General features: G+C 35.5%; 1 protein-coding gene across 1 annotated transcript; it reads left to right on the top strand.

Annotated features, from left to right (window-relative positions):
- Window positions 1-344: 344 nt before the first annotated feature.
- On the top strand, window positions 345-7,849 carry LOC127875168 (arylalkylamine N-acetyltransferase 1-like). The gene is made up of 2 exons (XM_052420026.1): window positions 345-482; window positions 6,917-7,849. The coding sequence occupies exons 1-2, from the start codon at window positions 435-437 to the stop codon at window positions 7,574-7,576; spliced, it is 708 nt and encodes a 235-aa protein (XP_052275986.1). The 5' UTR covers window positions 345-434; the 3' UTR covers window positions 7,577-7,849.
- The last annotated feature ends 6,709 nt before the right edge of the window (window positions 7,850-14,558 follow it).

Raw genomic sequence — 14,558 nt, 5'->3', positions numbered from 1 at the left:
TTTTCAGAGAACCTAGGTTTTCAGAGAACCTAGGTTCTCAGAGAACCTAGGTTTTCAAAAAACCTAGGTTCTCATGAGAACCTAGGTTCTCAGAGAACCTATGGTTCCCAAATGAAAACCACGGATATGGCAAGCAGTTCGACGCATAATCCCAAGAAACTAGGTTTTTGATGAGAACCTAGGTTCTCATTCTGAGAACCTAGGTTCTCATGAAAACCTAGGTTTTCAAATGAGAACCTAGGTTCTCATGAAAACCTAGGTTCTCATTTGAAAACTTGGGTTCTTGACGCCATGTGCAATCTTCAAGCGAGAACCTAGGTTCTCATTCTGAGAACCTAGGTTCTCATGAGAAACCTAGTTTCTTGGGATTATGCGTCGAACCGCTTGCCATATAACCGATAGTCGAAAGGTCGACCAAGGTCATTATTTGGAGGATGTCGGAGGAGAAGTTTAATGTTAAACCTCGAGAAACACTGGAACAGGTAATTGACCATGCGTTCGATACATTTATAAATGATTTATTTTAAACCTACTCTGGAATATAGGTCGTGACATCGTGTAATTTCGACGGGTATTTTCGACGATTGTACATAAACCGATGTAAAACATACGTACTGTATCTACTCGGTTGAAGTCGCGTTTAATTTATTTTGGTTATATATTGAGTAGTCCAACTTGTTGACGCTCTCAAATATTAAGCTACTTTTTAGATTGGTAATATTTGGAGCGTCCAACGGTTTAACCATTTGATTAATGGTTGTCTGCACAGCTGTCAAAACCGGTTTGCCTATTCTAAGGTGAATATTTTGAGTTACAACACATAAAGTTTAATGAGATCCATTTTTCAAAAGCTTATGCATTTATCTTTCCAATGATGTATGATGATATAGTGGGTCATTGCTTGATGATGGTAAAAATTTATATCGAACTTCAACTATTTTATATGTAATATAGAAGGAAATTAATTACGCATGCGTAACCTAAATCGATAACACGACCTCGATGAAAAGCATCTGGTTTAAATGCGGAAGAATAAACAGCGTAAAATACAGTTTGCGTTCGTCTGTTGTGGTGCAGAGCGTTACATAGTAAACCGATGTAATTATACTTTTCTGGATTAATTTAGCATTGTTTTTTTTAAGTGACAATTCAAAAGTTCTGAACAAATTACATCTTTTATTTTTATACTGTACATATATAATATTGCTACAGATCGTACAGTATACCGTCCTATGTAACGTAGAATGTAAGTACATAAAACAACACAGAGGTGCGAAAAAGACATGCATAAACTTGCTGAAACGAAGAAGAGTGAGTAGAAACTGCACTATATCTGTTTTGAACATATGCTTATTAAATCGACAAAGATTAGCATACTAGAAAAAGCCGGTGTTAAATGCTCATGTTAAATAAAATTACGCGTACACGTTACACCGTAATTCCTTCTTCTGATTGGTTCGTATTTAAATCAGCTTCATGACATGGCTACAGGTCAGTGATTGTTTTGCGATTCAAGCAGAAGTTTAACCGATAAATTTATGCCTTTCTAACTTCAATTCGACGATATTTGAGGTAAAAATGGACTTCTGAACTAAAACTGAATGAGTTGGTAATGCTATTTTGCAATTTTACGCAAATTCATGAAAATTTAAACTTTCTGGTTTCCAACACATTTTTGACTTTTCCCCGATGAGACGTTCCAAAGAATTGAGCCTATATAAAAAGTATCTCTAAATTCTTTGCGCGTCTTATAAATGAGACTATATATTGAGCAATGAACTAAGTTGCAATTGCTGTACGGACGGTGAATGAACATATAATTATTCCTAATATAGTATGTTTATGCCTTTCAATAAATCCCAAAGTATCGACATTCATGAATACAATTTATTTTTACTTTACACCAACTCCGATGCTTGCCAATTCGTCTGCGTAACCCAAACTACAAGCCATGGCAGTCACGTGATATTTCTTTACTTGTTTACTTTTCAAGATAAAAAAGATGATACCATTTAGAAGATTTTTTCATGGATAAACTTATTTTTAAAGAAATTTCATCATTAAAGAATTTTGTTTAGCACTAACAAATACAGCTTATATATATATATATATATATATATGTTTGTAGAATACAGATCTTTCTATAGGTCCTTACAGAAAGTATGACCCTGGTAATCTAAAAGAGCCCTATTAAGCTGTAGTAGAAGATGGCACTCATGTTGAGAGAGAAGAAAAGATGTTCTCAGTGCCCATTACCACTTTAAAAGACCGTGTTAAAGGCAGTGTTGAGATAAACATCTTATGGTCCGGGTCGCCAACTTTGTTGAGTCAGGAACAAAACGCAATCCTAGCAAACCGCATGCACACCATGACTCGAGTAGGTTATGACTATTCAAGACAAGAAGCCATTAAGTTGGCTTCGGACTACGCTGTCCATTTAGGAATTAGACAGAAATTGTAAACATTAGGCATCGACTGGTTTTATGGCTTTACGTCCAGATGGCCATATTTGAGGTGAGCGAAGCCTAAAAATATAGAACTATTGCATTCCATGTCAGCAAATCAAAATTATATTAGCAATTACTTGAAAGAACTAACAAACATCATGCAAAAATATGATTTGACAAGTAAGCCTGAATGTATTTTTAATATTGTTGACAACGGTTATGGTCTGTTGTTATATGATGGCCACAAGAGTCATGTATCTCTGCCGTTGATTGAATGGGCGAAAAAAGAACACATACTTTTCTTTGTTTCGCCACCTTACTCTAATCATCTGTTACAGCCTTTAAATGTCTGGTGTATTGGGCCCATTGAAAAAGCCTGGAACTCTGCTTGCCATAGACACATACAAGAAAGGGTTGGCAATGCCATCTCAATGTATGAAGTTTGTGCAATTGCTTGCAGAGCGTACACCAATACCCTTACTGCATTAACTATCCAGACAGCTTTTAGAAAACCATGTGTATTTCCACTAAATTCAAATGTGATATGCTCGTCAGAACTTTCTCCACCAGCGACTTTCCAAAATCAAAGTCAAACTGTTCCTGAAATATCAAATGAAACATCAGCTGACTCATTTTTTTTCCAAAACAACAAAGAAAAAACAAATGAAGACACTCAGTAAAGGAGACAAAGCTACAACAAATCTTCTGTTGTTGGAGCAATCAATTTTCACTTTGGATCAAAGCGCAAAAGGTCTACAGATGAAGAAAAGTTCATCACATCTCCGCCTATGACAAGTAAATTCGGCATTCAGACCAAACGAATGCAGCCACCATTTGGAGAGGTGGTCAGATCCGACTCCGATGACAGTCACATACCAGAGTCTGATAAGTGCATTTTGTGAGAACTCTACTTTACCCTTTGGACTTACACAAACTTGTATTGTATTACCTTTGTCATGTAGAGATGTTCTGATTTGTGTCAATGATGTGTATATTTGGCATTTTGTACTTCAAATAAGGTACTAAGCCTATGACTGTTTCATTTGCCCTACGTGTACTTCTGAGGACTAATGAAATACACAAGTGACGTGTAAATAAAACTGTAAATACTTTATTAAATTAACTAATTTATGTGAAAAAAAATCGTTTAAAAGCAGTTAAAGCATGTTCATTATTAACTAGGACAATGCTACTCAACGTGTTTGATAAGTATGGAACTATAAGTTTAACGCGATCGTCGAAAATACCCCAGTCACTGATGCGCGGAACACAACCGGCGAATGGCGGTCATTTTTGCCTATGGTAAACACGTTGACAAGTTGTCCGATTTTTTAAACCCTATTTAAAACAAACTTGTTTATAACTATATACATTGTTTTCCTATTTTTTTTGCATCGTTTATTTTGTCATTTGTTAAAAAAATATTTACATCGCCGAAAATATCCAAAACGCGAGATTACGATACCTATTATAGGACTGTGGTAAATGACTTTTAACTGAATGTTCAGAATGGTATTTATTGTCAAATGAGAGTTGTTGTTTGTTCATTCAATATAATACATACAATGTGTACATGTATATGATCATAAAACAAAGTTATACCATGTAGCAGCGATAATGTTCAAACATGTTATACAAGAAATGCTAATGTATACATTTTTTGATCTTGTGGTCAAATGAGAGTTAATCGACCAAAACTTGATTAGAATAACCACGGTGTTGATTGTCATAATAAATTGGCAACCGTGAATTAAAAATCATAATAACGGTAAAATCAACAAACGTGTTCGTCTTTTTCGTTGTTATTGAAAAAGGAACTGAACACTCGGGGTCTTTTTAATGCGTCTTTAGCCAAACTAAGCTTCAACCCCTCTGAAAAAAATATTTAACTATTTATAGTTTTCCACAAAAAACAAACTTATCCCTTGAAATCTCATTCTCCGTATCCATATAAAGTAAGTCCCATGAAAGACATGCCTGTACTTGGTTTTCATGATTTTTAAAAACCCTTTAGAGGGGCCTTTTCACGTTTTGGTAAATTGAAAAATTTAATACAAATTCGCAAATTTTAATTGTAGTTATGATATTTGTGAGGAAACAGAAATACTGACATTAACCATGCTCTAAAATATCCATTATTTGCATCTTTTTACGATTTAAAGACACGGAAATTATAAACGATTTAATAACCTGAACATTATAAAGCGTTAAAAAGCGAAACGATTTAATAATTTGGAGAGTTTTGTTGTTGTCCTAAAAAGTATAAAAAACAAATGTCATAGTATGAGCATGGATGGTCGAGTAGTGTAAGCGATAGACTTTTACTCCAGGGGTCAGTGGTTCGAGCCCAGTTGAGGGTTACTTTTCTATTTCTTTAATTTAATTATTTTCTTTACTAGTCTAAGAGCTTTTTAGATCCAATGTATATATTATCAATATAAAGCATTTAATGACAAACTTCAATACATGCCAAAATCTGTGAAAAAGCCCCTTAAGTACATAGCCATTAAATAGTCAGTACATATATGAGTATATTATATATGGAAATGGTACGTTTATTTTAAGCTCACCTGAGCACAACGTGCTCATGGTGAGCTATTGTGATCGCCTTTTGTCCGTCGTGCGTCGTGCGTTGTGCGTCGTCAACATTTACCTTGTTAACACTCTAAAGGTCACATTTATTGTCCAATCTTCATGAAACTTGGTAAGAACATTTGTCTCAATAATATCTTGGACGAGTTCGAAAATGGTTCCGGTTGGTTGAAAAACATGGCCGCCAGAGGGCGTGGAAGTTTTCCTTATATGGCTATAGTAAAACCTTGTTAACACTCTAGAAGTCACATTTTTAGTCCAATCTGCATGAAACTTGGTGGGAACATGTGTCCCAATAAAATATTGGTCAAGTTGACAAATTGATCCGGATGGATGAAAAACATGGCCGCCAGGGGGCGTGGCAGTTTTCCTTATATGGCTATAGTAAAACCTTGTTAACACTCTAGAAGTCACATTTTTTGTCCAATATTCATGAAACTTTGTCAGAACATGTTTGCCAATAAAATCTTGGACGAGTTCGAAAATGGTTCCGGTTGGTTGAAAAACATGGCCGCCAGGGGTCGTGGCAGTTTTCCTTATATGGCTTTGATAAAACCTTGTTAACACTCTAGAAGTCACATTTTTAGTCCAATCTTCATGAAACTTTGTCAAAACATGTGTCCCATTAATATCTTGGACGAGTTCGAAAATGGTTCCAGTTGAATGAAAAACATGGCCGCCGTGGGGCGGGGCAGTTTTCCTTATATGGCTTTACTGTATGGTAAAACCTTGTTAACACTCTAGAAGTCACATTTGTGGTCCAATGCTCATGAAACTTGGTCAGAATATTTGAACTAATAATATCTGAGCTAAGTTCAAAAATGGTTGAGATCAGTTAAAAAACATGGCCGCCAGGGGGCGTGGCATTTTTCCTTAAAAGGCTATTTACTCCAAAACTTGTTAACACTTTAGAAGTCACATTTATTATCCAAACTTTATGAAACTTGATCAGAACATTTGTTCTAACAATAGCTCGAGTGAGTTTGAAAATGGTTATGGTTCGTTGAAAAACATGGCCGCCAGGGGGGTGGGGGCAGTTGTCCTTATATGGCTTTAGTGAAAACTTATTGACACCAGATTAGCCACATTTATAGGCCAATCTTCATGAAACTTGGTCAGAACATTTGTCCCAATGAAATTTTGCCAGAGATTGAAGCTGTGTCATATGAGCTCAAAAACTAGGTCACAAGGTCAAATATAAAAAAAAAGCATATTAAAAGTCACTTTTTTGGTCCAAAATAATCTTCATGAATCAGCTTGCATTTTTTTCAGAATAGTCTAGTTCCTTTGGCTTTCATGTGAGCGCCTTAGGGCCTGATGGCCCTCTTGTTAAATTTTAATTTAGATATTTATGAATAGCAAGACGCAATTTAAATTATTAATTGCCACTCCTGTATATGAAATATTACACATATTATATATATTGAATTATGTTTGCAGTATATGGTTGATATGGACATGCTTTATGACGATAAAACATGTATGTCAGAAACTTACATGTAGTGAAATCGCGTCATATGTATCACGAGATCGTAGAGAATCTATTGATCCGTAAATGTCTATTTACTTTTTGTAAGGACAACACTAGTATGTTCCATTAAGCTTTAAGTATCAGTTTTCTTACGATGGACCAGTACAGAATTTGCGTCGAGCCCACTTGCAGAAAACCGGATAAAGCGGTCACAATAAGAAGATAATGTGTTACGTACCTATGTGTACCTCTAAAGTTAATGACACACTTACAGATCAAACTTGGCCAACATTCAGCTTCTTCGGACTTGATTTTCATCATTCATCATGCAATTGTTATATATTGTCTTACCATAAGCCCCCGTAATTCACACTACTATTGGATAGTCCTACTCTTCTTGTTTTAGATTATGCAAGACATCAATGCCGCATTACCGCTAGACGGCTTGCTCTTCGAGTTACTCTCAGAAGGTCGTATGCAGGCGTTGGTCGACTTTCTTGCGGACTACTATTTTCCCGACATGCCGCTGAGTAAATCTTTGGGAGTTGTCGCAGACGACAGCCTTAAAGAAATCTTGAAAAGTAGATTTTCCGAACATTTATCGCTGATCTTGATCGATGAATCAAGCGATGAAATCATTGGAATAAAAACCGCGTTAACCTTGACGAGAAGTGTGCAATTGAACACCGATGAAATCAAAGATGAAACAATGAAAACCATATGGAAATTCATCTACCAGAAACACAACGAAATGAACGTCTTTAAGCGTTTTGACGTCAACGTCGCTATAAAATTTCCACATCTTGGCGTTCGGCCGGATTTTCGGGAGCGTGGACTTGGCTTCAAGCTGATAGAAGCTGCGCTTATGTTCTTCTCGCAGTTTGCACTCGAAATGCCGTGTATCACAGTCGAAGTATCGTCGGGACACGCTCAGCGTATTTTTGAAAAATATGGGTTTGAAACAATTCATACTTTTCTATATGCTGATTACAAAGAAAATGGCGAAGTTGTATTCAAGAACATGGGTGAGAACGTATCCACGAAAGTTTACGTCAAACAGTTGTGAGCCATTAATGCGAGACTCATTGGAAGGGAAGTAATAACTACAATCAAAAATACAAAGTTGTTTGTAAACTGTCATTATTATTCTTTTGAATATGTATAGTCAGGTGGTAATGGTTGTTTTAAGCTGTCACATAGTTTAAACCATATTGTATCTTATTTGAAATTTACTCATAATCTGTATTCCATTGACACGCCATATATGTATACGGTTAAAGAGAGGGGAGACCGAAATTGGACCTCGAACTGGTTTCTGATGACTGGATAGCCTGGGGATAACGCGTAACTGTATTTTAAGCCTTTGTCTTTAAATAAAAAAATCGTAATAAATCAAAGAAAACACATCGAATCGTTGTTATTGTATACATAGTTTAAAAATGGAGTTCCATTATGATATGATGGGACATTTAATCTCGATATCGGCTAGGTTCTTCTTACGGTCGGACGCAATTTTGTTTGTTATGTCAATGGTGTACTATATAAGACCAATTGTTAATACATTATTTTTACCTTTTATTTCAGTAATATGCATATTTTTAAGTATAACAACTAAGCCATAACTTTATAAAAAATTCCTCTAGGGTCAATATAGTTTTAACAATTTCACGTCTATTTCACTTCTATTGGGTAAACTGGCTATCGAAAATCGTAAAATACTCTCTTAATCCTTAACAAAAAGTATGCTTAGTGTGCAAGATTATGTGAATAACGTCGCATTTTATTATAAAAGAGAACATATTACCCATAGCTACTAGCTAGGCCATTTACCGGTAAATAGAATGTAGCTAAGTATCGCCAATGCTAGATAAGATATTATGCGATGTGCCATTCGCTGTACTAAATATACTTACAAACGTTATGGTAGTTTGTCACTTTCGTCCTGAAAGTTATGTTGTAAGCGCATGAGTTTGTCGTTGATCGTCTTCCCGTCAGATACGTCGCCAAAGTCAACTTTTCCAGTGTGATTTTTAGTAAGATTTGTTTCAATTTTGCTTTATGATTAAAGGCCTGAAATACTCTAGCTGAAGCTTTGCAGCCGAGCCTCGCTCTGGTAAAATGGGACTAAGTGCTTGTGCGTGAAGTCTCGTAACAGATGTTGCATTTTTCATTTGAACGAAGTATCTTTTTCAACGAAAATCCAGCAAAGGCGGTAAGTGTCGTCCCTGATTAGCCTGTGTGGACTGCACAGGCTAATCTGGGATGACTCTTTGTGCACACGCATTTAGTCCCGTTTTCCCAGCAAGAGGCGCATTTGTTCTTGTTAGCGTTTTCATGAACTGTTGTCTTCGAAATATTCTCTCAGAAACTTCCATTAAGTAACCATTTCAATACATCATATAAAAGTGTGCGGTTTTGTTTCTCTATAATCTTTATTATTGATTTCAGACGTACAACGTACGATTTTGATAGTTTCCTCAACGCATTACGATTTTGATAGTTTCCTCAACGCATTACGCTTTTGATAGTTACCTCAGCGCATTACGCTTTTGATAGTTACCTCAGCGCATTACGTTTTTGATAGTTTCCTCAACGCATTACGATTTTGATAGTTTCCTCAACGCATTACGCTTTTTGATAGTTTCCTCAACGCATTACGATTTTGATAGTTTCCTCAACGCATTACGATTTTGATAGTTTCCTCAACGCATTACGATTTTGATAGTTTCCTCAACGCATTACGCTTTTGATAGTTTCCTCAACGCATTACGCTTTTTGATAGTTTCCTCAACGCATTTTCCGTCTTTCTGAAAATGTTATTTATACTTTTTAGGGAGAAAATACTCCTTCTTGTTCCCGTTTTTTATTGAACATGCTTAAAGGTCTTTATTTAAAAAAACAAAAAAAACAACATGAAATGAATGTAAACTTTTAAGAATAATTACTAGCATACTTATTCAATGTATTAACATCTTCTCCATGACATTAACCTTCAACATGCCGATGATAAAAATATCGAGTAAAGTGTGTATGTTGTTTCCAAATACAGATGAGTATCAATACGATTCACTTTGTATATCTAGTTGATATATACTTTAAAATGAATTATCGAATGTTCACACATCATTTCATTGGGTATATTGTTTTGCAAACGCAGTTAACACAACTTATTGAGATATATCATTTACCGGTATACTGTTAACAGCAATAATCGTATTTAAGTGTACATGCCTATACGACAATTGGATACTACATGAAGTTACTACCTTGTGTCGCACTATTTGCTGAAGTCGTGTGATTTCTGAGCGAACTTAACACTTCGATACTGACAACGGTTTAAATGGTCGACAGTGAAATAGATATTGGGTCTTTATTCTTCAAACAAATACAATTACTTTGCAATATATAACTACACCCGAACACAAGACTAATTCACTGCACAAATGAATTACCAATTAGTGTTTGTATTTTTGAAAGGAAATTTGATACAAAATAAATTCCAACGCATAAATCAAGTGAAACATTATATCAGCGGTACTTGTTAGCAGAATGGGGTACGTTATTCGAGGGGACACAAGAACCAATCTTTCTGCATGTCGCGGACACTATCCATCGGACTTTTAAGCATAACATCGCAGATTTTCGGAGGATGAATATTAGTTGTAGTGTTAAACTTATCTTCCTTTTGGAATAAAGGTGCACGAAATGGCTCGTAAGTACCGGTATATCTATGTAATTTTTGTCGTGTGTCTCGAAAAAACGATGTTTTCAAAATTGCATTTTCATTGTTATATAATTATTTGTAACTTCAATGGACATTTTACTAGAATGTACTTTAAAATATAATAGTTTTAATTTTAATTGAGGAGAAAGCGTGTATCGGGAACAATTTTAGACTTTCCAAATTGTTTTCATTACTTATTGGGCCTACTTGATTAAATAAGACGTTTCGTACCATATGGTCCTTTTTTTTTTGTTGGAAATAATGAATCTGCAAATACATGCGTAAGTAGCCCACCGAATCGTCATGGTAACGAAAAAGATTACACTACAAATATGTTTTTAATATGTGTTCCTCACACAATGAACATTAAGTCCCAACTTCTAGCACACACGACAATCTTTAAAAATTATCCATTCAACTTGTTCTGTCTGTTATTGTTGGTTCTTTATTGCTGAAGCATATACGAAATAATGTTATTTGATATATCTTTTATAAAGATCACGAACATCCTCCGCCAGTTGATCACGATGAAGAGAAAGCTTGTAATATTTATTGCGGATGTCGTACGATAATCGGATAAATTTTTCCCAAGAAGCTTTCTGCGGGCGATGGAATATGCGAAATTCCCGATGCCTTTTATAAAAAAAGAGCGATACTCTTTTACCGTTTACACAGCGTTAAATGACCAATTCATATTTATAATTACATGCGTCGATTTCTTAGACGAGTTTTTTTGTTGATTCATAACTATCAAGCATAACTTATACGATAGAACCATGATTATATCGGGCAATTATCCGACGCAAAAATGTTCCATAATCATAACATCAAATGCGTTAACAGAAATTATTTGAAAGAGCAGTGCATACTCATTGATTATGCATACGCAGAAATTCGTATTGCTTACCCTTCACTGAAAGAGAAAATGATGCCACTGGCGTCATTTTGGTTTCCGTTTTTAGTCCTTTTTTATTTAGCACTTAACTTAAAACTTTTAAAGTCACTGTAACGCTCAAAATCAACGAAATATAATATATTTTAGTTTTTCACTACCAAACATGGATAAAAACAATTTTTCATCAGTGAACTGATTGAATTTTGCAATATTCTATCTTAATATCCGCAGTATTTTGATAAATAATAAATATTATTGGGGATTTCGGGGGATTTCGGGGGATTTCGGTAATTACGGGGATTTCGGTATTTCTACACACCCGGAATTAATTGTGGCCACAAATAAATAATCAAAGTACTGGCAGTACTGGTGTGACGATGCTTTTGAAGAGGATGGATATAAAACATCAATTTAAGTTTATCTATATCACCACAATTGTGTATGTTGATACGAACATTTGGGTACGATAAAAAATTTGGGTACGAAAATTTTGGGTACGAAAAAAAAATTGGTACGAAAAAAATTTGCGTACGAAACATTTTTGGTAAGAAAAAAAGTTTAGGGGTACGGGGAAGTAGTACCCGTGGGTAACTTGACCCATTGAGCGAAACTGGGAGGCGGGTCACATTCTTGTTCATTAAGTATGGCAATACCTTCATGATGATTCTCGAAAGTAGGTATGAGCACATTGTCGGACCATGTGAGCTCAATCGTATGAGCACTTGACTATCCGAGTTCGCCCACGAACATATGGATAAGTTAACTAATAGCGAAATGACCTTATACATGTATATGCTGAAATCTAACAATCGAACGAAATATCAAACATGGTATGTACACTTAGGTGGTGGTGTAATTTCTTTTAGAATATCGTATTCAATATGTAAATTTTAAATGAGTGTGCCCGCACTTGAGTTTGTTGCCTTGTTTGAGTCTATACGCGCCTAGGCTGCACCCAGTGTGTATTTGTGTTTTCCAAGGTAATGAGTTACCTCCGCGCTGAGGTTGCATAATGTTGGGACCCGGAGTGTGTCCAGCACTCCTACCTAATAAGATTAGATTGACGACAGTTGGGACGAATTTTGAATGATAGCTGCAATTTTCAGCTATTTGTTTTGTACTGAAATACTTTTTAATTTTTTATATGGTCAAATGCTGCGGGGGGGGGGTGAGATTATCCGGAAAAAAACACCTGTCCGGAATGGTGACCACAAAACATACAAAATATAACATTGCGCCGGGAGCGGGATCGAACCGGTGTCGTAAAGGTGAAAAAGCGAACGTCCTTACCACTGCGCTAGCGGGACGGACAATTACGGAAAGAAATGTTGTTTTATCTATATATATCATAGCAGTGCAGCGTTAACAATTTGCAGGTTCGAAATTGTTCGCATTCTTTAGTTTTGTGATTACGTAAAAAGTTAATTTTACATGTTTTTATTCGCAATTTATTTACTAAATCGAGAACAAATATCAAACAAAGTAGAGAAAGTATATAGTTGTTTCATTGGTCCATAAAAATAAAATGGATGTAAAATTACTAATTTGAAATTAACGTTCTGATACACTTATTGGATCTGTTTCCTCAGGATATGCTGTTCTATTAATATTTACCTTTATCAACACGAACGACAACTCTGCTAGGAGAATGTTATCAGTGAAAATCAACGAGCAATCTCCTACGCAGTGGCGAATGCCAAGGGAAGTAACTGAAAAATCGAGTTATCTCAATCGGACTGGCTCGGTCTTTTACATAGGCCGCCATTGTGAAGAATTTTTTTACTGGTTATCAAACCTTGGACGCTGCTGTTCCAGCATCGTCAAAAACGAGCATTTTGTATCTACAAAAATCTAAGTAATCATACCACATCTAGCTTTGAATTTTTGGCTATTGCTTTAAGGAACACTGATTGTTAAGGTGTTAACTTTTTTTTAGGGATGTCAACGAATATCCGAATATCGGTCCGTGACCGAATATTCGGATACTGTTTTCCGAATCGAATATTCGGAAGAAAAAATAAAAAATCGAGTAATTTCAAAGACTTTGTATTCGTAAAATTTGCATTGTCAAAAAAGTTGTTCCTCATGTCATAATGTTTATTCCGGTTGGCGCGATAATGCGTCGCTATGGTGATGACAGTATACCGGTCATAAATCCCGCTAACAAAGCCAGACACTTTGTGTCAAAATTATGATAGGTGCAAATCGCGTCGGCAATCTAAACACCGACCTGCACTTGATCCAATGACTCGAATTACATTTAAAATTATCAAAGATTAAATGAGTAAAGGAAAAGCCAACTTTGTGTAAAAAACAAATAAGACCGTATGGCAATTAAAACACCGACCCGTCTTTATCTAATAACTCGAATTACATTTAAAATGATGAAAGATTAAATGAATAAAGAAAGAGCCGACTTGGTGTGGAAAACAAAACAGATCGTATGGTTTTAATCACGTTGTCCAATCAAAAAAACTTTTAGAAAATATTTTACTCAACCTCTAATGAGTATTTGCGTATCGTATGGTCCAAACATTAATTAATTACTCAATATTCAATCAGGTATTATACTTAAAGAAATGTTTTTGGTATTGCACCCTCATTTAATTGAAAATATTATTTATGCTACACGCATAAAGTAAATATCTGTCCAAGCAAAATGCCACCTACGCCTTCCGCTGCTCGGAAGTATTTCACGACATCATCCGATAAGAAGTCACCGATCCAAGAGTCTTTTAAACGTGGCAACTTTGAAAGACTGACTGTTTAGTCTGTTAAACAGGTTCAAAGTGTGTTGTGGCTATGTACATAATTCGTTTAAGTTCAGCTTTAATTATATGTAGATCTAACTGTTTTGTCATGCAATTATTTTGTCGTCATGTAATATTATGTTTCTCGTTCTATTGCTGATGTACGATATTAATAGTTTAAAAACAGTTTTTGTCATTCAATGTTAACAATAAAAAGTAATCAACAAAATCAGCTTCGAATTAGCGACGGCAACGCTGTGTCATTATTTAGTCACTTCCGGTAAAACGAAAGTAGAATTCGTGGAGTAATGGTACGGTAAACGAAGTTGACTTTTTTCTAACAGATGTTGACCGAATATCCGAATATTCGTTCGGAAGGGTGACCGAATATTCGAATACCGAAATCGGTATTCGTTGCCATCCCTACTTTTTTTACGAAATACTTAACGAAATTTTCGTTGATTTTGAGCGTTATAGTGACTTTAAACACGATTTGGTTAATTACTGTAACTTGTATTAAGCACAATGAGTGTGTGTACCAAAAACCTTAGATCCGTGTTGATTGAAGTGTGGCACTTTTGCCAAAGACAAACTTGTTTTTAAACGTGTTTTGAAACAGTTCACAACTAACAAAGGTAAAAATCCGACAGATGCCTATCTAGAATGTGTATAACAAAAA

This window comes from Dreissena polymorpha, chromosome 3 (genome assembly GCF_020536995.1).
Source record: "Dreissena polymorpha isolate Duluth1 chromosome 3, UMN_Dpol_1.0, whole genome shotgun sequence".
NCBI lineage: Eukaryota > Metazoa > Mollusca > Bivalvia > Myida > Dreissenidae > Dreissena > Dreissena polymorpha.
The sequence above is the reverse complement of the archived record's forward strand: the minus strand, read 5'-3'. Positions and strand labels throughout refer to the sequence as shown.